This window comes from Coccomyxa subellipsoidea (genome assembly GCF_000258705.1).
Source record: "Coccomyxa subellipsoidea C-169, whole genome shotgun sequence".
In the NCBI taxonomy this organism is placed as follows: domain Eukaryota; kingdom Viridiplantae; phylum Chlorophyta; class Trebouxiophyceae; family Coccomyxaceae; genus Coccomyxa; species Coccomyxa subellipsoidea.
Window position 1 is genome coordinate 813,817 of NW_005178030.1, and position 25,078 is coordinate 838,894.

The 25,078-nt window shown below is 51.7% G+C and overlaps 4 protein-coding genes across 4 annotated transcripts; 1 reads left to right on the forward strand and 3 right to left on the reverse strand.

The window, feature by feature from the left end:
* Positions 1-718: 718 nt before the first annotated feature.
* On the reverse strand, positions 719-4,568 carry COCSUDRAFT_24917 (EMP/nonaspanin domain family protein; the record flags this gene model as incomplete). Its single annotated transcript, XM_005645617.1, has 11 exons — positions 719-1,520; positions 1,673-1,763; positions 1,940-2,163; positions 2,326-2,589; positions 2,719-2,946; positions 3,110-3,325; positions 3,449-3,712; positions 3,789-3,888; positions 3,974-4,075; positions 4,198-4,388; positions 4,470-4,568. The coding sequence occupies 11 exons, from the start codon at positions 4,566-4,568 to the stop codon at positions 1,386-1,388; spliced, it is 1,914 nt and encodes a 637-aa protein (XP_005645674.1). The 3' UTR covers positions 719-1,385.
* A 7,352-nt stretch (positions 4,569-11,920) lies between these two features.
* On the reverse strand, positions 11,921-18,808 carry COCSUDRAFT_17763 (hypothetical protein; the record flags this gene model as incomplete). The annotated part of the gene is made up of 18 exons (XM_005645618.1): positions 11,921-12,226; positions 12,419-12,532; positions 12,649-12,795; positions 12,940-13,108; positions 13,260-13,400; positions 13,517-13,668; positions 14,140-14,334; positions 14,526-14,762; positions 14,969-15,169; positions 15,365-15,496; positions 15,624-15,843; positions 16,204-16,406; positions 16,799-17,054; positions 17,397-17,619; positions 17,741-17,919; positions 18,034-18,140; positions 18,369-18,599; positions 18,695-18,808. Coding segments are annotated over 18 exons (3,327 nt in total), but the record flags the coding sequence as incomplete, so codon positions are not given.
* A 1,476-nt stretch (positions 18,809-20,284) lies between these two features.
* COCSUDRAFT_37501 (hypothetical protein) lies at positions 20,285-21,145 on the forward strand (the record flags this gene model as incomplete). Its single annotated transcript, XM_005645619.1, has 3 exons — positions 20,285-20,290; positions 20,829-20,908; positions 21,025-21,145. 3 exons carry the CDS (start codon positions 20,285-20,287, stop codon positions 21,143-21,145), a joined length of 207 nt encoding a protein of 68 aa, XP_005645676.1.
* A 724-nt stretch (positions 21,146-21,869) lies between these two features.
* On the reverse strand, positions 21,870-23,264 carry COCSUDRAFT_17923 (adenylate kinase; the record flags this gene model as incomplete). The annotated part of the gene is made up of 6 exons (XM_005645620.1): positions 21,870-21,959; positions 22,159-22,341; positions 22,470-22,553; positions 22,656-22,787; positions 22,880-23,004; positions 23,162-23,264. 6 exons carry the CDS (start codon positions 23,262-23,264, stop codon positions 21,870-21,872), a joined length of 717 nt encoding a protein of 238 aa, XP_005645677.1.
* Positions 23,265-25,078: the final 1,814 nt, after the last annotated feature.

The following is a 25,078-nucleotide window of genomic DNA, read 5'->3' on the forward strand; positions in this document are numbered from 1 at the left end:
ATCATTTATTGGGAAGAACTCGATGTGGAAGTGTATCCTTGTAGCCCATTAGGTCCAGCTTGGTCAAGCGGCAGGGATCCTCTGTGGGTATGCTATTGTACAACATCTTGTACGAAGTATCTATTGTCCTAGGAATTGCAATGACATCTGCCATCCACTGGACGTGATTGAGTGGCAATTTCATGTCAAATGTAGAACCACGTGGTGCACCGGTTCTTCAAGGCCTGGACACCTGAGACTGTATCTTGGTGCAAATTGCCTTTCAGCTTGGCGGTAGTGATAATATTGTGACAGCTAAAACAGCCGTTTGTACAATGTAACACTGATCAGCTCATGAGGAATGATTGCTGCACTTGGAGACCAAACCAAACCAGACCACCTTTAAATCCGCATGCATGGAAGAGAGGCAGGGAACGCCAAGTGCGACCGTACAGGGGTCGTTAAAGGTGGTAACCAGGGGGCGGTGGATGAGCGGCGATGGCAATGCGTGGGTGGACGCACAGTGCCGTTCGGTGTACTCCGAGGAGCAGCTGCAGGGGTACCCCCCTTGGGCAGATCATGGACCAAGGCCTGCGGCTGGCGGCTGGAGCACCTGGAGTTGATCGGCATCGACGATGCAAAGTGGGCTGATGGAAATATGCACATCCCTTGGACTGGCTTGGTTGCATGCTCTCAATCCCCAGAGATGCGATACGCAGCGAGTCAGTGACACGCAGCGAGCGCAACAGGCAAGATTCAAATTATGATAAGGTTGTGTATATACCGTTCCAGGTGGTGTGCAAACAGTCATCAATTCTGTTCCCAGCCATTTTGTGCACCCCGCATGGGCCCCGAACTATTCCTGGCATGTTGCGGGTGGCCATTGGCAATCCTAAATTCTGAGAGCGCTTTGCATGCATGCCTCGTAAATCATACACTTGTGTCGTGTGCACAGTACCACCAACAAATACCACAGCGTTAATAGCCTGCTCCCGCACAAATAGACCCCTAACACCTGGCGGGCTACTTCTGCAATGGCTGCAGCACACATCCCTTCATCCCACCATAAGCTCTGGCATCATCGGCAAGGGCCTGAGGATATGAAGATTGAACGCACTAGCCTTTGATGTCCCAAAAAGCAACACTCATCGATGCATTGTTCTTCCTGAACAGAAGCTTTAGCACCAGACGCCCTGCAAGAGAACCTCAATGCAACCTCTGAGCTACTAATCCGCCCCTTAGCCGAGCTCCCAGAATGCAGGGCAGAGCACTGCTGCGTTGCACCAGGTCACAGCAGTGAGGCGTCAGGGCGCAGCTCAGAGCTTCACATGCACCCAGAGCTTTGTCTGACTGTCAGACAGGTATTCCTGCGCACTGCAGGGACTCGTTGCTGCCGGGTCAGAGCCTCAGTCGATCTTCACGGCCGAGTAGATCTTGCGGACAAAGATGTAGCAGGCATAGAAGCCGATGGTGCCGGTGAGGCAGAAGAAGGAGTAGGAGACGATGAACATGTATCCAAAGTACATCGCCATGGGCACCAGCTGCACAACCACACCTCCAGTCAGACAAGAGCTGCAGTGAAATCGATGCCAGTGCAATGTCACACCCATGCTCTGGAGAAATTTGATAGATCAAACAGGGTCTTGAGCCAGGCAGTGGAAGAGCTCGTTGTGAGGCTGTGGCAGCCGCCCACCTTGGTGATGTCCAGCTTGGTGTAGAAATAGAAGGCAGAGTACAGGAAGAGATACAGCGCAGAGCTGCCGGATGTGAAATATGAGCGCCACCTGGACCAAACACACAGTCATTTCAGGGCTTGGACAGCTGGAGCAACGGCTGCACAGAGCCGGCCTGATTGAGGCCAAAGTTGATGGCAGATTTTTTTCTGCTCTCCGATATAGAACCTTCGGTGCGTAGCATTTTGCAGAGACTTTGCAGCAGGCGGCCGACAGAGTGTTCGCACCACCAGTGGTAGTCTTCGGAGCACAGCTGGAAGTAGCACAGGACGATGGTGATCTCGGCGCAGGTGATGATGAGGATGACAAAGACGAGGCAGAGGAAGCCAAAGAGGTAGTAGAACTGGTGGAGCCACATGGAGGTCAGGATGAAGAAGAGCTCAATGAAGACAGCCCCAAATGGCAGGATGCCTCCCACCAGGACGCTGAACATCGGGTTCATGTACCATGCCTGCATCAATCACAAAAAGCCATCTCAGAATTCAAGCCTCAGACACATTTTCCTCATGCAGCACTTCTCTAAGACACCAACAAGATGCTATGATTTACTGTCTCGCACTCTTGGTGAAAGAATTCAAAGGGCGTGGAGTTTTTGAATGAATCAGAAGAATACCTGGTCGGGGATTTGCCGCGGGATCTTGTTTGTCCTGACGGGGTCCTCGGGCGCGGGCTTCTTGAAGCCAAAATAGGACCCCACAAAGACGAGGGGCGTGGAGATGCCAAACCAGAGGAAGAACAGCGCAAAGAGGGTGCCGAAGGGCACTGCGCCGCTGCTCTTCTGGCCCCACACCAGCATGTTGAGGGTGAAGAAGACGGCAAAGAGCACCCCCGGGAACAGTAGCGCCATCTTGAGCGTGGTCTTCTTCCACTGCTCGCCCTGCGCATGCCATCATATACCAAACCTCAACACAGGAATTTACCTGGCCATGGGAATTTTGCTGGCGAGTGTGGACAACGCTAGTGCTGAATGGGCATTCAGCAGCAGTGTAAAAGGGGAGGCGCCCACCTTGAATGTCTTGTACAGGCGGCCGGCTGAGTAGCCGCCGAAGATGCCCATGAAGACGAAGAGGAGCAGCATGGCGGTCATGAGGCCGCCTCTGTTGGCGGGAGATAGGAAGCCCAGCACCGCAAACACCATGGTCACCAGTGCCATGCCCAGCAGCTGCGCGCCGGTGCCCACATAGACCGACAGCAGCGCGCCATTCGCGGGTGCCCTGAACACATCTCCGTGCACCTGCTCACACCCCAGGGCCCCATATCACCAGATGCTCTTGCTGCAGGTGAACCTCGTCACTCCAGGTGAGTGGTGACTAATGTCTGGACTGCACTGCACCACAAGCTCCCAGTAATGATCCTTTGTGGGTATAACTGGGGTGGTCAGAGAGAGCAAAGCGTACCAGCTTCCAGCCTGTCTCCTCCTGAGCCTCCTCAGCGGTCTCGAGCTGGTTGTACTTGGAGATGTCACGGTGCAGGGTGCGCATCATGATCATGGCGACCATGCCGCTCAGGAAGAGGACGATCATGAGGGAGTTGATGATGGAGAACCAGTGGATCTGGTCATCCGTCATGATCAAGTAGGTGTCCCACCTCGACGCCCACCGGATGTCACTTTGCTGCAGAGCACATGCACATGCCTTTTAGAAGCTGGCTCACTGGCTCTTTAGACAGTTGTGAAAGTTGCAGGCATATTCGTGTGGCTTCCTCAAAAGCAAAGAAGATGGGTAGGTGTGCCCAACCTTGAAGCTGACATCATATGTGAAGATAACCTCCTCGCCCTCCTTCACCTCCTGCTTGGGATCCTTCTCGCTGACAAATTTCATGCTGTTGGAATTGCAGGTTTTCAGCTCTGGCCTGTCGGCATTCCACTTGCCGTCATACTTGTGCTTCACTGAGAAGGGCTCCACTTCGAAGCCAACGATGCGAGACAAGTCCGTCTCAGCATCACGGTGATACAGGATCGTGAAGCGCAGGTGGTTGTGCAGATATAATTTGCCGTTCTCCTGCGTGTGCACAAATACTTTCGATCGTGCTCTTCCGGGTACATCTTGAAATCTCGGCCAAGCCACCGACTCGTACCTCTATTCTCCCCACTGGGAAGCCGCGCTCGTAGGTCTTGAAGGGCTGCCCATTGTCATCCCTCAATCGCACAATGGCGATCGGAAGGTTGTCCAGGATCCTGTTCGAAGCCAGACCACCGTCATCTTCTGGTTCTTCACAGGCATTTCCAAGTGCATAGAAACGCAGCAAACTGAAAGACTCACATCAACACCCGGTAATCATCTTCGATCTTTCCCTTGAAGGCCTTTGCTTGGTTAGCTGACAGTGCATCGATCTTGCACAAGGTCTTGCACTGCTCATCAACTCTGATGAAAATCTGCAGCACAGCAAACTATCAGTTTCCCTCCAAGACACGACTTCTCTAGATGCATTGCCAATACACACGGAAGCGCACATTTATAAGAACTTGGAATTCCAGATAGAGAACGTGCATTTGAGAGGAGAGTGCCTTGCCTCATATGGAGAATTCTCTATACGATCACCACGCAACACCTCCCCAAGGTTCTCAGCACTGGGGAGAATTTTCTCGGGACGGCAGTATGGCATAGAGTAGTATTCATATGGCAGCTGTGTCCTGGTTGACGTCAATTTGTTCACCTTCAAGACAACTTTGTCCCCCTGCAGGCCACAAACCAGGATTGAGGTCCAATGTGAAACCCAGCAAATTGCCTTTTGCACTCACTTGTGCGCAGCACGTACCTTTGCGTAATCCTGTGGTGCAACGCCAGGAAGATAGAATCCAAGAGCCGGCACGGTGGTTACGCAGAGAAAGATCAGACAGAGGAGTGTCCTCTCCATAGCTCCCATGCGCCTCAACCCCTGCCTATGTGCGAAGCAACGATCTACTCACTTTCGTAACAATCTCATTATGCTCTGTTTTTTCACGTGACTCGTGGTGCCTCCCAATATCTATAAATTTCCTGAAGAAGAGGCCAATGCAGACGTGCCAGTTGACAACGCCGCATGACGGGAGCACTCCACGTGGAGACCCAATGGCAGCAAGGCGGGTTGCCATGAATGACCTTACTGCAAGGATGCTTCAGTAGTAGAGCAGTATATCATGCAATGATGGTGAGCAACCTAAAGTTGGCATGCCGGCTCATGAGAAGCTCTCATTCAGAGCGCTTGCGCGCAGATCTAGAGCTGATATGTCACAGCTGCAGCTGCAGTGCAGCTGCATGCAGGGGCGGCCCGGGGCGGGGCTGCGGCCGCCGTGGGCTGCTCTGATGCTACTGTACCTGTTAGCAGATGGCCTTCACATTTCATGTGTTGATGTGACTAGCACGGCGAGGATTAAGTTGCTCACATCTCAGCACCAGTGTATAGCACCGTGAAGTCTCGGTCACCGCATTATATGGGTTACAGTGACACATCATGATCCTGCCAGATCATGAGTTGCGCGGCCAGCAAAAAATGCAACAATAACGTTTGCCAAAGCATTGGTAAAGCTAAGGAAAGATTTCGAAGCTACACGGCGAGCGTTTGCATGGAGCACAGGAGCCATCATGGGCTGCCCCTGCAGGACTGTCCATTACATATGCATGCACATCTCAGGTCACGACGGCTCGGCAGCCTGCAGACTGCAGGTGCAGCAATCAGCAAACAATGAACAGTGTCAGGTTCTTCAGGATTGTTCATGTCGTGTGGTTCGATCTTCATTCATGGCCAAATCGCCGGCGTCCCGCATCCCCATTGTCTGCGCGTGCATCGGTGCGCATGGATCGCCGTTGCGGCTGCCGCGCATCCTCGGGCCGCCCCGCGCCCGCGCCGCTCCAGTCCCTCCGACCTGCGCAGCCCATGCATTTTTACTTGCTTGCATGACACAGTTTGTAACGCAAGGCGAGACCACAGAAGACCCGCGCAGCCCATGCATTTTTACTTCCTTGCATGACACAGTTTGTAACGCAAGGCAAGACCACAGAAGACCCGCGCAGCCCATGCATTTTTACTTGCTTGCATGACACAGTACTGTTCACAAGGCGAGACACCACAAGACCTGCGCAGCCCATGCATCGTCGCTTGCGTGCATGACACCGAAATCTTCACAGGGCGTGCAGAGACACCACATTTAGGCAAGCGGGATGCAAGACACCCGAGTTGGTGCAAGCGCCGTGTAGTGAGAAAGGGCTGCCTCGCGGCTTGAGTGCAATGCGCAATGCACACAGGACGCCTCCAGGCGAGAAGGAAAAGTGACTTGAAATCAAAGTCTAGCTGCGATCTAAGCAGGGCTTTCTAGGATAATCAGCGGCATCTGCATGCTGCTAATGCCAGAATCTCCATGCTATTGATGTGAAGGAGGCAAACCTTGGGGAGATGAAGGTCTGGGGCCGGTGGGAGGTGGTGGCCCGGGGGTCCCTGGAGGGGGGGCCAGCAGCGCTTTCCTGGACACCTTCACGTGGCCGCGCGAGTCGCGCCCCTGGCACAGCACCTCCAGCGACTCCCCCTCCTCCAGCTCATCCTCTACACTGCGCACCTGCCACCCCACCCCGTAAACTTCAGAGTCTATTGCATGCAGACGGCAGAGGCACTTCCTTATGGCCTGCCACATTGTCAGCATTGCATGGCAACACCCATGGCTCTGCATAGCAGTACAGCAATCTTCTGTACTGCTATTGCATACAAAATCTGCCTCCTGCCAAAGTCTGCTTCAACACACGCGGTCTGCGAGCCTTCAGCTGTTCTGCATTGTAAGGTATCACAGCAGATATCCACTCTCTTCAAAAGTGCCCTATTATGTACATTTTATTGTATGTTGTGCTGCTCGTGGTTGCTATGTTTCAGGAGATGAGGTGGTGCATGCTGGCGGCTGACCTTGTGATGGGCCAGCTCGGAGATGTGAAGCAGCGCCTGGAAGCCATTTGGCAGCTCCACAAATGCGCCGTAATCCATCAGCCGAACCACCCGTACCTTGTACACAATCCCCTCCTGCAAAACAAATGCGTCGTCAATTCCGTTTCCCCTCGGCTCTGATGTGACCCAGCATTCTTCTTCATTCCAATTATTGAAAACCTTTGTCACAGAGAAATTCAAAGCCAAGTTCTAGTGCAGGTGCGTTGCGGGTATTGAAAGTGTGACAGCGATAAGCACAAACCTTGACATCAGCTCCCGTGAATGACTCCAGCATAGTCTCGGCTGCCATAAACTTGTCCTTGGTTGGAGCATACATGAATGCCACGCCCTCATCCCTGACAATCAGCTTTGCGCCGGTGTCTCCCTCCAGAGCCTTGATATTGCATCCCTGCATGCAGAGAAAATCAGGTTGGATTTCCATGTGTGGTGTCGGGGGTAAAGAAACAGCCTGGCAACATATAAAGAGACAAACAGGGGCGAATACTTACCCCGGTGCCGATGACGCGCTTTATGTTATCCTTGCCTATTTGGATTGCGCTGTGGTGCGCTCTCTGCTTGATGTCCTGTGCAGGCAAAAGATGTTGAGTCGCACTGTGAGGCTGCATGTCTGCTGTTTCCACCGAAGGTACCAAAGTAAACTAGAATCTTTCCATGGGTTTCCAATGCTTCAGGCCAGATGTACCTGCTTGATGACTGTCTCCAAAAAATCCAGCTGCGCTGGGAGCGCCTTGCTTGCTGCAATAATGCCAGCCTCCAACATTTCCAAAGTCACCCCTCCTGCAGCACACTCTTAGGCACATTAGCAACGCAAATGCCTGTATTGTGTGCCCACAAAATGCAAGGCACCAATACATGCACAGTAGCAATCAGAATGAGGTGTTGAGGGAGTTGCACAACAGTGTGTTTTGTTCCATATTGAGCAGATCGTGCCTGGCATGCATGCTGTGAGCTCAAGCAGAGTGAAGCCATCGCGTGTGCCGGCAGCATTCAGCTGCATGCCCCCAAAGTCCTCTTCAAGGCCGCCTGCATCCACCAGCACCTCCCAGCCATGCCCCTCACTCCCTCCCTCATCAAGACCCTCCTCGGCCACTAGCCCAACGCTCACCCCTGCCCCAAACACCAATCTCCTATCAGCACATCCCCATTTTGCAACCACAGATTTTTCACCTTGAAAAAGATTGATGTCGCCTGGCAAGCACCAGTCTATTGTCTGCCCTACCAAGATTGCAGGCACTTGGAAGGTAAGAGCTCCCAGCAGGAGCCAGCGCCTCTCATACAAATGCAGGACAGAGGCAGGAGGCAGGCACCAGGGTCCTAGAAATTAAAGAATATAGTTTATTCAAATCCCTGTGCAAGCACCTGCCACAGGGGAAGTGATGGGGACGCCGGCGGCGATGAGGGCCAGGGAGCCGCTGCTGACGGCGGCCGACGCGGCGGAGCCGTCCAGGGCTAGAACATCGGCCGTCAGCCGAACCGCAAAGGGGAAGTGCTGCGGATTGGGCATGACCCCCGAAAGCGCCGCCTCCAGCACTCGGCTTCCCGCCACCTCCGCCCTCTTTGCGTCGCCAATCCGCGCCTTCATCTGCAAATGTACATCTTACGGAATCGGTGTTCACTCATAAAGACTGTTTTGGATACCCTCATGCCTTCCTCGTATATAACCTGGGATTACTTCTAGGATTACTCATCAGTCCTCATATGAGCAATGGAGGCACAGGAGGAGGCCCACACGTCACAACAATGTATAGGAGTTAATTGACAGGATTTGTTTCACACTTATATCTCAGTATCATCTATCGTCAGATGCTGCAGGTGGAGGGCAGCATCAAGGAATCAGCATGATGAAGGTTGCAGAAGTAGCAAAGGAAGGAGCGGCTGACCTCATTGACTGCAAAAGAGGGGCATGTGTAGTGTGCCAGAAATCGCTTAGACTCCAAGCCATGGATAGTGTCGGTCATGAGGCCATCCTGGTCGTTGCCGACAGTGGCGACCGACATGACCTGCACTCCACAAGATCAACATTCAGGCAAGTGATCCATGCTTAGAAATGGGGATGCAAGGTTGCATGCAAAGCTACTGTAACCTGGGAATAATGGGTATACATGCACTGCCTTGTTTGTGGACTGTTTTAGCTGCTTCCTGGAGGCCGTTTTCACCTGGGTGCTGCCAAGATTCAGCAGCGCTGAGCCATGCACTTCAGGGAGGAACCCCACCTGCACATCACCGCATGCTGTCTCACCTCAGACTTACAACAACCAAAAAACACAATCTCCTCTGAAAAGAACAGGGGGTTCTATATCTAACCCCATATTAGATGTAGAACCCCCTGAAAAGACCGGCAAGAGAGTCAACGGTAGGGTAGAAACAACCAGAAAGAAGAAAGGGGAGCAAAGCATTTACTTGGGAGGTGGGTTGCCGGGCGTCTGCAAAGCCACGGCCGTCGGGGCGAGCGTTGCCAGAGAGCACCAGCGACCTCAGGGCTGCGGCTTGGATGTTTGTCCATGAACCATCGATGTCCTTTGGAGACGCGCACCCCGAACCCGGCACGCGCATGTGCTGCAAGCATGCCACTCCATGTTTTCATCACCCTTAAATGATGCATGAATTGGATGGGAATGCATGTGACACTAGTGACGATAAGAACCAATGCACAGCATCTCACATTGACAGAGATATCATCCCACTGTTTCAAAAAAGCAGCTATATGGGAAGGCAGTGCACAAAATGGAGGCTGACCAAGTACCTCGAGCCGGAACATGCCGTTTGCGCGCAACTTGGCTTCCAGATCTTCCCTTGCCTGCTGCAGTGCGCTGCTGCGCGCCGCATGCGACAGGCTGCTGTCTTTCATGATGGCATCCACAGCCGGGCGCCCATACCTGTCATCAGCAGAAAACACTACAGCTGCCTGCCATCTTGACATAATAATTCCACATGGCGCCTAATAAGCCATTTCACAGGCACTCTGATACTCCTCAAAATCATGAGCTGGCAGTACAAGTAAGTACCTGGCTGCATTGAAGAGGGCTGCAGGATCGGGCCGCAAAGAAGGAATGCTGCGCTTGCTGCTCTCTGCACACTCAGCCAGCCTCTGCTGCTGGGCGATAACAGATGCAACTTCCTCGCGTGCTGCCTGCAGTGCACTCTGCACCTCCTCCAGAGAGATTCCCCTCCCCTGAATCACAGAATGCCAAATTCGTTAAGACAGCTTCCTTGTCTTCATCAAGAGGAAGCTATTGCTCTGGCAGTGGTCCAGGTGCCCTCGGAACCAAAACTTCTTCATCGCTCAAGGACGCAGGTTGAAGAATGAAAGACTCTAGTGTCGACTCTCAGCTGCATGACTGTGGGGTCCCTACCTGCAGCTCAAAGAGTGTACACCGCTGTTCTGTGCCTGCGTACAAGACTGACATGTCCGCCGCCTCTAACTGGTCGCCACTTGGATTCACGACCATTCTGCTGCCTCGGCCATCTCGTACACGCGCCACTCGCACAGCCGCGATGGGGCCTGTATAAACACATTTCGCGTTTGTAATCTTAAACGTAAACGTAAAAACTTATTTGACGCGGTGTCCAGCCGCGATGGGCCCTGTAGTATGCACACGGTGTCCTGTTCACGCAAGCTGAAACAAGCATTGATCAAGTTGCGCACGAGTGACTTACCTGACCACGGGATGTCAGAGCTTGTCAAGGCAGCTGAGGCTGCATTGATAGCTAGCACTTCAGGATCGCCGCTGTTGTGACTGCTCACAAGCATGGAGTGCACCTGCAGGAGCGCTTCAGCTTCACCAACACAGATGCATCACCGACAGCCTAAGTAAGAGAAGGAATGCTGTGCAAGCATGTCAGCGCTGGTTGCTCTTGTGATAATGCAGCAAGGGCCCACCTGACACCGAGATGCAAATCCTGGTTCAAATAATGGTTCCAGAGCGCTCTCCATCAACTGAGCAGCCGCCATCTCCCTGGATGTCGGTCCCATCTCCCTTCGCTGCCCAGTTCGAGGAATCCTCCCGGCAGCAGAATACCGCTCCTGGTAGTTGACCTTCACACCAACAACGATTGTTACTGTCAGCATCTCTGGTGGAAATATCACTGGTATCCTTCATCTGCTCGACCGCTTTGCAAATGAAGCACATATAAATGCTCAGGACTGGAAGAATAGGATAGACAGCCTACCTCCAGGAAACGATCATACACGCGCGCTTTCCACAAAGGCTGAGGGGGCGGCTCGCAGACGACAGCAGACAGCACAGATGTGCTCCCGCTTCTGGCTATGGCTGCCCCATCTGCAAAAGGTGCCAGCACCCCTGTCTCCAAGATGATGCTGGCATTCCCTGCCTGACCTGCATCGTGGACGTGCAGTATGCTTGATTCATCACATTATTCGCATAATGACATCATTAAAAGCGAATTGGAGCTGTGTTGAGCCCCACAAGTGAACTCAAGGACATGCACAAGCAACTCACCCTGGCCAATGTCAGCTCGGCGATCTTTCTCTTCCTCATTCTCGACAGGTAAAGAAAGAGTTTGCAAGCATCTTGTTTGCTTACTAGATGGTGCTGCGAATGGCTGTGGTGAGAGGTGATTGACGGAGGATGCAGTCAGAAGAGCTCCTGTGGATGCCAGATCTGTTTACATCAGGTCTCAAGTTTCCGGCCAAAACTACCTGATCTCTACAAAATAAGATAACCGGGTCATTTGATAGCCATCGAAACCTTCATTCGTCAGCTGGGGTCTCACACCTGTCACGATATTCCTTGTATTTGCGTAGTGTGTCTGCAAACGAGCAAGATAGCAGCACACACTCCGCCGCAACATCAAATTGGTGAATTGAAGCCTATCAACCTCTTAAAAGTTGTATCATATTTACCAGACGCATGCAAATGTTCACGATCATCTCGACATGAAGCTAGAATGGACGACTGCAGGACATGATCTCACACTGTCGGAGAGGGTCACTATAGAAAAAAAGTTTCAAAATTCTTGAAAACAGACAGGTGCAGACTGCTCTTAGCCATGTGAATTTCCAATTCGTCTTTCTCTACAGGGCCTATGGCTGACATGGACATCGGCATGTCTGGATCCATCACTCTAAAGTATCGGGCTTGAAGGCTCGCAGCTGGCCACCTCTGCACCATGATCTGTTGACTTCCAGTTCTGCCAGCTTCAAGTGCTTCTCGCCCAACAATGATAGGCTCAATTACCTGTGCAGCACCGCCCAACCTGAGGAGATCAACTAGCAGGGTGCACAACACTTGACGTAGCAGTTACTTGCATGCATGACTGTACATGTAGCGCCATGGCACTTACCTCGACAGGATGGAATTCAGTGTCCTCTCCGTCTCTCTGCAATGCTTTTTGTCCCAACGGCATGTTGCTGGGTGTTTGCCGAAGGACATGTGCCGCCTGTGATTGGCATGCAAGCATGTCAGATCAATGCTGTCAATGATGCAGACAGCTCTTGTGACAAGACAACGTGAAAAACGTGAGGGTGAGATGCTCGCCTCCTCATCTGACATGCCCTCCTCTAGGAAGACCTCCATAAGTGGAAGGCACTCAAAAGTAAGCATTGAACGTATGTAGGTAGCCCCACAGGATAGACATTGCTCGTCCTAGCACAACAGCAAATCATCACTCATCACAATATTCACAGCAGGTGATTGCGTCACCCAAGAGCAGTGTGATTACTTACAAAAGTTGAGTGCAAACACTGCAGTGCGGGAGAAAGACACAAGGAAGCTCATCGCTGTCATAATCGTCTTTATGATGACAGGCATTAATTATTCAGGCAAGATATTGCTCACCTGCATGAATTGCAGGTCCCCAGATATCCCACACCTGAAACAAACTGGCAATAGCTCTTCGGGAAGAAGGCACTCCTTGCAACGCGAGAGTAAAGCTGCAACTTCTATGTCTTCCTGCAATACGGCCACATGCATGTTTTTTCTATCAGGCTGTCTCCAGACAACGCTTCACACAGACTGCCCCGCCTACTGTGATTAGTTGAACATTGGCACCCTGGGGAAAGTAGTACCTCTTGATCTCCAGGAAGACAGTATTGGAGCAACTGAGAATGTGCTGCAGCGGCAACATTCTGGGCGCCAAGGGCTGCACCCTGGCTGGCCAGGCATTGCAAGACTGCCACCATGCTCACTCCTGCCGGCATGTGCGCCGTCCCCAACTGCACACAAATCAGTCAATGCCAGCCACCCTCCATACAGCTGAATATTTCCACGATCCCTAACATAGAAAATGTCACTGAATTTTTGAACCATAAATTTCACTGAAATGGGGACCAACACTTTACCGGATGCTCTGTGATCACCTGCAGAAGGCGCGTGAGAACAAAGTGTGCAGCATGGAATAGAGTAGAGGGCACTGCATTGTGTGGAGCTCCTGTCGCTGCCTGGTGTATCAGCTGGTAGCCACAGTAGATCTGCGCTTTGGAGTAGTGACGCTGAAATGACTCCAGTGCCTTGGACATTTCCGAGGTGCTCCCCACTACTCCTTCCACCTGCATGCAACCAGAGCTGACTTGGCTCATGTTTCTTTTCTTTCTCTTTGAAAATTTGCATTAAAGGCAGGAAGTGCTACATCACAGTTGACATATGCCCCTGAGTTTCTAAGTTGAGGCCACAAGGCTACATTTTGTCGGTTACCTGGGCAAGAGCACCCAGACCAACTCGAAGGGCATGGCGGGCAGCATCATAGAAGCTTCCTTCTTTGACAGCCGCTGTTAAAAGCTGCTGCAGTACACTGCCTGCTTCCTCCAGCATCCCAGCATCCCTGGTGCATGCACAAGCACACCTGCCGTCAGGGCCATGCATGCATATATATTTTGTCGCCTAGTTTTGCAAGCAAGGCCGGTCAATGAGCTGCCGGAAACTGTTGTCATGGCTCACTTGTATAGCGTATAGGCCTCCTCGTGACAGCCGGTTGTCAGCAGGTTGCGAGCTCTCGGGGCAGGAACAGTCTCTTTGAGATCTGGATGGAGTCTCAGAAGCACCAGGGCCTCTTCCCACCTCTGCTCTTCAACTGCCATCTCAGCAACTGCCTATTCAACATCAAAACGACACCAAGGTCTGTGGTCAGATAGTCTGAGCAAGCATGCTTCAATTGCATTGAAAAGTGTACACATGCAGCGGCTGTGCATTTATATATATATGAATGCAAGCGGTCGATAAATTCCCTCACAATGGAGGCCTCAATCTGCAGGGCTACATCCCACTCCCTGGCCAGTGTCATGTGGCAGCTGACTCAAAAGTAAGTTGCTCAAACTTGTGTGAGTCAAACTTTCCATGTGAATATTGTTATTATTGGTACACGCATTTCCTGCCAAGAAGGTGCGTCCTGCAGACAAGCTGGAGTTGAAGACTGCCCATAATCCTACCCCTTGATGGACTCGCCAGAACCAAGCAAGACCCAATCAACCGTGGGCACGGTGCTCAATATTTATATCGCCCCCACCAGCCGGGGCCATGTGAATATGTTCCTGCCAAAAACTTGGTCTGGACGAATGGCTCACCTTGTAGTCTCCAAGCTTGTTGAGCAGCTCAAGGGCGGTGTCTGCTTGGTCACTGCTTCTGAAGGCGGCTGCTGCGCGTTGGAGCGCTGACCTGTCACCTGCACTGTCAGCGTCCAGGCTGGCGGCCACTTGCAGGAGGCGGTCCCACAGACCATGCTCCGCCAATAAATCCACAGCACCCAATTTATCACCTGCCTGAAAAGGTTGAGAGACGGATATTCATATGTTGTAGTTAGAGATTTTTTGAAAAAGGGGCTGACAAGATGGTTCAGTATGCTTCAGTCTATTGACCCAGGCAAATTTTATGCTAATGTGGTGTCAGTATTGCCTTGTGATACAAATGCCATGTCATGCAATGAAAGAAAAACACAGTGAAAGAAACACACCTTCAAGAGAGCTGTTGCAGCAGTCTCATGCTCAGAGTCCTGTACTAAGCCTGATCTTTGATTTGATGATTGCTTCTGGGTTGGCTTGGCTGACTGCTTCAGCCGGGTGCCATTCAAGCCCCTGGGCTGTGCTGTGGCCCTCGCCTCTTCAACAAGATTCTCATCCGAAAATTTTGCCATTGTCCTCTCTGGAGCTTCAACCGCTCTGACATGCTGAGAGTCACCTTGGCTTTTGCCCTGCAATCACAGCGCTGTCAGTGTATTGACAAATCACCCATACTCATCAATGCCACCACATTATATGTCCTAAAGCACAACCCATGTGCGATCTTCCTTCCCTGTCCAAAGGTGCTTTCCTGTTTAATACCATCTATCCATCTGATTTAGCACCCTGCACCCTTAGGATTCGGCTCAAAATCTGCTTCTGGAGGAGGGGGGCTTACCAGGAGTGAGAGCGCAGCAGCACGAGCAAGAGGCAGAGATAGCCCCTCGGAGATCTGCCGGTTGAGCCGCTGCACAGCATGCAGCTTGCGTGGGTCATGCATGCGCTCGTATGCTGCCGCCGCATGATCCAAGCGCAAGGCCTGTACCGCCGCCTCTGCGAAAAGCTGCCATCCCGATTCTGTCACACCCAAGCACGCCACCTGTATGCAGCTCAACCTGTCTCTGCTACTGTACTCAGGAACAAGCGCAGCAGCAATTTTCAGTCTGCTCAGAGCTTGAAGGGCACCTCTGGCTGAATGGTGGAGAGCCCTTCTCATGCTTGTTGCAAAAATTGCCATTGGCCACAGAAAAGGTGCATGTTGCAGCGGAATTCTGGCTTTTTATGGGGTGCAGACCTGGTAGGCCTTTTCGAAGTGGCCGAGGTCCAGGAAGGCTTGCAGCGTCGGCAAGAGGGGCACCTCAAAAGCCTGCATGGCCAAGCTGTGCAGGCAGTACACCTTTGACCCCGAAAAACCGACCACAAATCCCTGCATATCAAGCAAACATATCAGACGTGCTGTCCGTCAGTCAGTCTTCGCCGTTTCTGTAAAGACGGAAACAAAGTCAAAGGAAGGCCACACAGCAAAATTGCCTGATGCATGTATATCTAAAAACCTGGAACTTCTGTCGCTGGATTGGAAGGTCTGCAGTCTTGGTGCACAGGTGGCCATTGCCAGAATAGGACAGCATGTCCTCGAAATCTGTATTCCAGGCTGCACTTGTGGCACCCTCAGCGCTCCACAGCAGCGCCCCGCTGGCCAGCTCATAGACATGCACCTCGGAGCTCTCATCCACCACGGCCACCATTTTGCTGCTGGCGCTCATGTCCAGACACCTGCGCATGCACAAGCTACTTGTTTTGTCACTTGCTTCATCCGTGCGCAAATCAAGGTGTGCATCTGAGGTCTCTGCAAGCCTTTACAAGTAAGTGTGACATCTAGAGAGATACGTGTGCGTTCCAGGATAGTGAAAGCTCTCACACAGGCTGCATGCCGCAGCACACAGAGGATATTTATGAGACTCATTCTGTGGCTAGTGGAGAAAGTACAAAAATTGGAGCCTGGAGAGCAATAATTCAGGTGTTGCTTGACGTACCTAGTCCTTAATGACTGGAAAACGTGTAAAAATAAAATTAATTATGTGGCAAAATATTCTTACTCTAGGACGAAGATATCTCAGGGCAAGGGGAGCACACCGCACAGGGGCGCTGTGGCGCAGCTGGGACATGGGCTCCTGTCTGTCGATGGAGATGTGCAGCACGGTGCCGTCCTTCAGCCCGGCCAGCAGCCTCTCATGGCCCTCGGGACCCCCCACCATCCGCACATAGCGCACGGGCGCCCCCACGCTCCACTCCCTCTCCAACTCCCCTTGGAACGTCCACAGCTGCAGCTCCCTCTCCTGAATTCCCCCACAGCATTGCAATTATATTCTTTTCCAGAGGCACAACCTCGTCAAATAAGAAAAACTGAGACATCAGTCGAGGTCAGTACATACGTCTGAGAAGCTTGTGGCATGCATGTCCAGAGCCACGCATTCCTCAATAAGTCAAAAATCGGCCGTCCCTGTCTACCCTGTGTAGTTTGTCCACTTGAAACGCCAACAGGTGACTTGAGGTGCTGGTGCAACAGTGCGCACAGGGCATGACCTGGCAGGATGATCTCATTCGTGTTGCATACTTCATCTTCAAAGGCGTAGATCTCATCCAGGGTGCTGACTCCAACAACGAGAGTCAGGCATGACGTCAGCCCTACTGTGGCTAGAAGGAGTCCAAAGCAATCTGACTCACTGACCTGGCAGAGGATGAGGTGGTGCGCGGCGACCATGAGGAGGTTGCAGTCGAAGGCCCGCTCCACGCGCGCGATCACATGCATGTCCAGGTCCCCCGGCGCAGCGTCGGCGGGCAGGCCATAGACGAGTACGCGCGCGCGCAGCTGCACGGCCAGCCGCCGCTCATAGACCGCGATCTTGAGCACGTGCGCGCCGCAGCGTATCGCCGCGCGGCCGCCCGTCGCCATGTTCTGCACCACCACCCCCGTCATGCCCTCCCTGCACATCGAAAAAAGCCCTTTTGGCACTTTTAAAATCTGCTAAACCGCATTATCAACACCTTCCCACGCTTGTCACCATCCAACCTCACTGCCCACATGTTCATTTCCAGTGGGACGTGGTGCCTGTTGATCATCTTGAAGCTTGTACATGTATGCTCGAGTATGTGCAGCCACCCGGGGCACATGTGGTGTAAGAATGAGTACCGTCGCTAGAAGCAGCTAGTCAAGCCAAAGTGAATGCAAGACAGACAGTACAAATTACACTAGGGATACTTTGAAAAAAGGTGTAGCACTGTCCGGCTGAAAACTTCCTTCCACGATATCTAGGTGGAGAATCCACCTGAATGCGTAGCAGTCTTGGAACAGGCCGTGCACTGTGGCGAAGGTGAGCTGGTGCACTGACAGGTGCCCTTCCTGGCAGGCCACAGCCACATGAGTGCCCCCAGTGCGGACCGCCAGGCTGGAGGCTGGACTGTTATGTTCTGCCACCTCGACAATCGGGGCGCCCTCCCGAGAGTGCAGCATCACGCGCCCGTCAGCATATGCAATGCACATAAACTCGCCTGCAGGCATTACAACTTTTGTCAGCACATGGCATCATACAGGCTAGCACGGTACCCAAAGTCCTACCTGACGTAAAATGTGTATGTGCAATAATAATTGAGGCTGCTCCGTCTTGTTCACCTGAGTCAAAATAGGCCAGTGCAGTTGCTGGTCTCCCAAGTGACACACTTTTACCAGCCGCCTTGCCAGAGGTGTCATGGAAGGAGAGGAACCCGTCACTGCTAAGGACTGCTAATTCGTTGTCCTCTTTATTCCTGCAGTGCAACATGAGCTCCTGTGTCTCGACTTCAGTCCTTTTGCTTGTGCTATTTTGGCAATCGTGGATATGCTGACTCGCAACCATAATTACAAGGCCAGACCTGAGCGGGCGCCAGGCTATGCCAGCAATGGTCCCGTTGTGTGAGCACTGCCACAGCTCTGCACCAGCGCTGTCTCTCAGGCTGATGCAGCCGCCCTCTTGCGCCAACGCGAAGATGCTGCCAGACCAACTCCAAGCCAAGAATAAGACACGTGCTTTCACCTGCATCATGCGACATATCTCGTTGATCTTTGCAGCTGCCATCACCTGGGCGCTACAATGCTGTTTATGACTCCCATCTGGGCTGCCATCTGGGGCCCTTCCTCATCAAGGAAAAGCCCACCAAGTGAGCCCCTCTCTGATGTGCAAGCAAGGTACCAACTGAGGCCAATGAATGGGAGGTCTAACACTACTTCTGGTCTTGAGCACTGGATGATGCAGCTGCCGCACCTTGTGCTTGGTGGCAGATTTGGTGATGGGGGACCAGATAGCCAGGTCAGAGCCTGATGCGCTGGCCAGGTGTGAGGTGGTCCGGTCATATGCTAGGCAAGTCACTGCTTCCCTATGACTGTACGTGTGTGCAATCTCGCCTTCAGGCGTCCAGATGTTGACTCGACTATCCCCCCCGCCAGTGGCGAATGCTGTTCCATCTGGGGCGCAGGCCAAACACCTAGTGTCTCCCTGCTTGAGACACACGCTGCTCATCCTGCATTGGAAGCATAACCCAAGCAATGATAGGCCGAGTTTTACGTAGGCCCTGTCATGATTGGCAGCACCTTGTGAGCTGGCAGACTGCGCAGGGAATCTCCAGTTGCTGCATTGTGGGCCCTGACTCCAATCTTTCCAACTGCTAGAAACTTGGTACCATCTGTTACACCAGGCGTGTAAGTTCTTCAATGATCGCTTTGCTCACATGCCTTCCCCGATCAGTCAGAATGACATCCTGCCGTACCTGGGCTGAAGGTGATGCTGAGCAGGGGACCAGATTCCTGCACGTGCACAATCATACAATTAACAGCTGAAACTGGTCTCAATTTTTTTTTAGAAATCACGTTATGCAGCCAAGCTGCTCAACACGAATTTGGAAGTAATTGGCCTAAGCTGCACACGTCGGATGTCCACACAACGAGACTGCGCATAGAGTCTCAACGATGGCTATGAAGGACCCTCGTCTGGTGCTATGTCTTTCAACAATGTGCACGGTTCAATTGCGTATCAAGAGCAATAGAAGTTGAGCTCGCAAAGAATAGCTGAAGAAGAACGAAAGTGCACAGTTACAAGTGCCACGGTGGACGTTACACAAGCAGGTGCCAAATGTGGATCCAGCTTGATGGGAGGTGACCAAGGCAATTGTGTGTCGAGACATCCCACAATTATATCGGTAGTATGCCCATTCTCATGAGATCTCTGCGCTCTGCATGCGTGCACAGGCTCAACACACAAAACTATTCTTGTAGAAGGGGTTTTGTCCCCATGGCCGGTCCATTTGGCAAATCTGTTGTGCAAAATCCAACAAGACAGGGAAAGCCAGCAACTGTGATATTTCTACATGGCCTGGGTGACACTGGAGCGGGGATCGCCGCAATTGGCCAAGCTCTGCGCAGCAGCACTGTGCCCAATATCGACCATGTCAAGTGTGCTCCTGACCTGTATTGTCACGATTCTATATGTATGGAAATTGTGATACTCTTGTCGAATCATATTAGATGTAAGTAAGGGCAATTCATTTGATTACCTTCTGTACTGTACAATAACTGCTGGTGACCCCCATTGCCAGGTTTGTCTTCCCTACAGCGCCAACTCGCCCTGTCACAATGAATGGCGGCATGAGAATGCCAGGTAGGGACTCTTGCCCAATAGTACCCGTCTGTCAAGCGGCAGTGTGTTTGGTGATGTCTGTAGTACCTAATGAGGAGGGAAGTGGGCTGGTAGTCTGGCACCCATGCAGATCTAATATATATATATGCTGTGGTGAATCTTCCATACTGCTCTGTGCAGCATGGTTCGACCTCGACCCACGGATCATCGGCTCAGTTGATCATGAGGGCATCAACAGCTCAATCCAATATCTAGGTACGCAAATCCTCCCCAAATATCATGGTACATAATTGCTGCAACCTGATTTGTGCAAGCTATTTAGTCGTGATATCCGTTCATCTGAGGTGGTCATTTTCACCATACGGGCCTATTCCCCATTTGATTTAGGACATTCTAAACAATTTATCTACCAGAAGGAGTTGTGCATGAGCAGAGGAGCTAGTGGCAGAGGAAGTGAAGGCTGGAGTGCCCCTGGAGCGCATTGTGATTGGAGGCTTTTCCCAGGTCAATGCTTGCCTTTGCTAGTCAGCCAAACGGCTTCTGCCTGCATGCATGTCATCCGATATGCATGCATATGCCCACCCAACTCCCCAGCCTGATTTTCGGAAGAAACAAAGTTCTAATTTGTATCGGCACGTTGTGCAGGGGGGCCACACAGCTCTCAAATATCTCTTCCAATCAAGCACCGCACCAGCGGCTTGCATAGCACTGTCCACCTGGCTGGAACCAACCTTCAGTAAGCAGGTGAGCTGTACTTGTCATCTCACTCTGCTGTCAGAGATTCTCTAGTAGTCTGGGTAAGTACTGAGTACTTGAGACCTGTTGTTCTGGTGTTGGCAGGTCCCAGACAGGAGCAAGGCAGTGAAGATCTTGTTGGGCCATGGAACCTCAGATCCACTGTTGCCTTTGGCCTTAGCTCAGAGCACTGCAGCCCTTCTGAGGCAAAAAGGTCTGTAGCAGTGAGTATCACGAATGTGTGTATTTTGTGGAATACAGTATCCAATTATTAGAGCATTTTTAGATAATTGCTGACAGTTTTGCTCTTGTCCAGGACTGAGCAATGTAGACTTCAAGACCTACAATGGAATGCAGCACAGCACCTGCCCAGATGAACTTTCAGACATCAGAAGGTTCCTCTCACAGACTCTGCCAGATGCTGATCCACCATCAAGGTGCTCTTTCTTCTTCATATGAGGGCCTGAATGCAACACCTTGAAAGATAGCGTGGATATTTCTGGCTATCCTGTGCAGTTGAATGAAGATCATACGTTATGTGATTCCTCTGCAGGGAGGACATTGACAAAATGTCTGTGAAGGAGCTCAAGCAATTCCTGCACAGCAGATCAATTGATACCAGATCCTTCCTAGAAAAGTCCGAGTTTGTAGAACGGGCTAAGGCAGCTTTGTAAGGTGAAAGTTGAGCGCGCTGAGAGCCTTTCTAGATGTCTGCCGGACCAGATTGACTTTCATGCAGAAATTCTGACCTGGCCCATGTTGCAGAATCAGCACCAAGGTGGCCACCATGAGATCGCATATTCATTATAACGCTTGCAGACATTTGTTTTGAGCATTGATGAGCGGCAGCCTTCGTGGATCATCTACAGCGAGGCTTTATGATACCATTCATAAGATTGTGGACCTGCTGCGCCGGGATCCCATAGATGGCCTATATTCCATCATTATTTGTGTTAGTCATGATTAGCTAATTCTTTGCTCAGGTCTGCAGAATGCGCAACGTTACCGCATGCCAAAATGCATGGATACTGTAGTTTTGACCGAGCTTGTGTGCTTGAAAGCAAATTTACAATCTACTTGCGTTTGCGTCCTAGCTTTGCTGGAGCAAGAAGATCTGAATGACAGATTTACTTTATGCATGACAGTGGCACTTACAGTGAGTGATGCAAAACGTGATCCTGGACCATGACAAATGTACATGTTTACATAAGCACCCCAGAAGAGCTTTGTGTCTTGCGAGCTATCACCCACAGATCTATATGTTCTCCGATAAAGTTTAATAACAAAGCATGGGTAACAGATGTTCCTTTAGAGACAGATCTGCACAGCTGAGGTGGGTTTTGGCTGACTCAGCAGTCGGACGAGCAAGTAAGTCTGGCAAGACCCAGCTGCGCAATGTTACAATGCCTTCTTGATCTGCTCTGCAACAGCCTCCTGGGGTGCATCAGCCTTCAGCTCCACCGTCTTAGTCTTGTAGTAGTCAATCACCTGCACCCCAACACAGTGCCCCCACATCAGACCATGTACCCTGCGAACTTTGTCCGAAGCAATCTGCAGATATGGAACACAGGCATAATGGTATGCAAGCACAGCATCAAGCAGCACAGGTTCATCCCGCATGCTCTCACGAACTCAGATCAACCCCAAATGCTTTCAAGAACGCCATGCAAGAGAGTCCAAGCCGCACCGGAGATGTTTGGGAGTGGAATGCAGCCAGGCGGGCCTTCAGGGTCTCAGCATTGTCATCCTTCCTCCTGATGAGCGGCTCGCCAGTAAAATCATCCTTGCCTGGGGTCTTGGGCGGCGCAAACTTTTCATGGTAAGAGCGTCCGCTCGCTGGGTGTATCAATCGGCCAGTCACCCGCTCCACCTGTCATAAGAGAAATTGTAAATAATGCTGCCATCTCTTTCTCAATAAGGCTGGATAGATCAAGAAGGGCATTGCAGCATGCATGTGCCGAGGTTCTGCCTGATGCAAGCGGAGACTGAAAATCTTACCAGCACAGAATCCGGCACCACAAAGTTGAGCACCCTGTCAATGGCAATGCCTCGCTTCTCCAGCAAGCCATCCAGCTTCTGCGCCTGCACAAGCATTCTCATGCATCAGCACCTCTGTCAGGCCATTCACGTCCTGCTGCAGAGCATATTGCAACTGTCAGATGCTGTCCTGCCTAGAGTGAGCACCTGAACGACCGTGCGTGGGAATCCATCCAGAATGAATCCCACGCGGCACTCGGGCCTTTGCACAGCCTCGCCAATCAGGCCCACCACAATGTCATCGGACACCAGCGCCCCAGCATCCATTGCCTTCTTTGCCTGCATTTGTGCTTGAAGTGTGAGTGGTGACGCTTAAAGGGCTTCAGCAAGATAACGTGCTGAACATCTCGCAAAGGGGGATGTTTGTTCACCTCGAGTCCGAGAGGTGTCTTGGCTGCCACGGCAGCCCTGAGCATGTCACCAGTGGCAAGGTGACACAGACAGTGCTCCTTCTTGATCTTTGGTGACTGTGTTCCCTTTCCACATCCTGGGGGTCCTGCAACAAAAAATATATTCAAATTAGCTCGATAATTAAGTATCTGTTGGTATCTCTCTTCATTCTACACACAGCTCTAGCAGAAGTCAACAGAGGAAGATAATACATTACTAGATGATGGCAACGGTATTCTTAAAGTTGGAGAGATGAGATTCACCAATCAAAATGACGTGTTTTTCTGGTTTTGTTCCGCAATCAATGCGCCTTTGAATCTCTTTGACGAGCTCCTCGGTTGATACCTCGTCAAGATGGGCCGCCATAGCTCGGTGGAGGTGCTTATCTAGCACCTCTCCTGAAGACAGACAGGCTATATACTAAGCTGTTCTCTGACTTTCATATGAAGAAATGCACCGTCCTCACATCCAGTTCTGTAGAGATATCGATCTGTGAGGGTGAAGCTGTAGTAATATATGACTAAAGATGATTGTGTTTGTGCAGATGATTTGTTGTCTGACACCAAGATGCAGAGGTGAAACATCTTCAAAATCTGGCAACTTATCTTGCAGTCATGCCAAGTCATCCCATGGGACGATCAAAGTCACTATGAATGTTTGTACAAAGTCTCCCAAGTACTGTACACAGCGTATTGACCGCAACCATGCAAATATGCACTTATGCATGCAGGCCGTCAGTCTAGGACAATGCAGTCAGGATCACTAGATTCTCTGGTAACCATTTCGACATCCACAATGTCAGAATCAGCATTCAAGAGGCCCTTTTCACATGGCTTCTTGTGACCTCCATCTGCATGCACATCCTGCTCACCAGACTTATTGATCGTTGCTGCATCAGCATCTGGCGGTTCTTCTGCTGCTCCTGCTGCTGCTGCTGCATGTGGCTCCTGCTGGGGTGGGGGCCTGTCATCCATGCCAGTGCCCCTGCTGCTTTGGGGTGCCTCTTCAGCCGCACCGCTAGATGCATCAACTGTCTGCACTAGCACCTCAGAAGCCTCCTCTGTCACAGTCCCTGCGCGCTCATCAGCCGGCTCCTCTGCCTCAGAGGCTGCACCACTGCCCGTTGCTGGAGCATTGTCCTGCAAGGGACTCCCGCTGGGAGCATCTTTGGGACTCTGGGCTTTGGTCTGCTCTTCAGGTCCACCCTTGTCGAGCAAATCCTCAGATGAATTCTGCCTGCCCAGAGCCCTCGCTTGTGTCTCGTAGGCAAGTAAAAACTTTATGTAGGTATTCCTGCAAGCACAGGTTTCATATTAGAATTTAGATGTATAAGATCATGTTTGCGCGTTGCCAAGCATTACAATTGTGGTCATCTAACTTGAGGATGCCTGGGCAGGCTTACTTAAGGACAAAGCTGGCATTGGTGTGGGCGCTCTTGTCGATGCCGAGCTTTTTCGCCACTTTGCCCCAGCACTTGTTGCTTATCGTTGCTTCAAAGCCGTCATGGGTCTGCACTGCTTTATAGAGCTGTTGCAGATTCAAGTCAACCCCTGCGCACACATACGGTTGCTGATGCACGCGCCCTGCCTCCCGTAATGTTTCTAGCGCACAAAATTGCACAACGAAGGAGCTGCTCCATTGCAAAAGTGAATGAAGGTCTTACCGCAGATGACCGGTTCCCTGTTGAGTCCAAAAGCCTGCCAGGGTGGATTGGCCAGGCGGCCGGCCATGTAGTCACCGATCAGCGCTGCGGCCTCATTGGCATCTGCCGCAGCAGCCGCTCTGGACCTCTTTGCTGGCTGGTGCCCTGCGCAGCAATGCCCTGTGAGTAGCTGCCCTGATCGAGTAGGACAGCCTTCCTCTGGTTCACCCCAGGGCGTGCATGGCCCTAGCATGATATCAATTTGACATGGGATGATTCCTATTCTCTACTAAACATTCTCTGTGAGTTTGCTGTTGTCTCGAGCTCCCCAGTCCTAGCTCGATTGGCATTTGGGCAGACCATATCTCTTCGGCCCCATTTTCTCAGGTGCTCCTCTAGATTGGGCGACTAAACACAATTCAGTCGCCCATACAAAGGAGTGATGTTGGTGACAGACCCGTCAGGTGGGCTTCGCGCTCGGGGAGAATTCCTGGCTGGTTGGGCAGCAGGGCTCCCAAGGGGTCTGGGGCAGATTCGC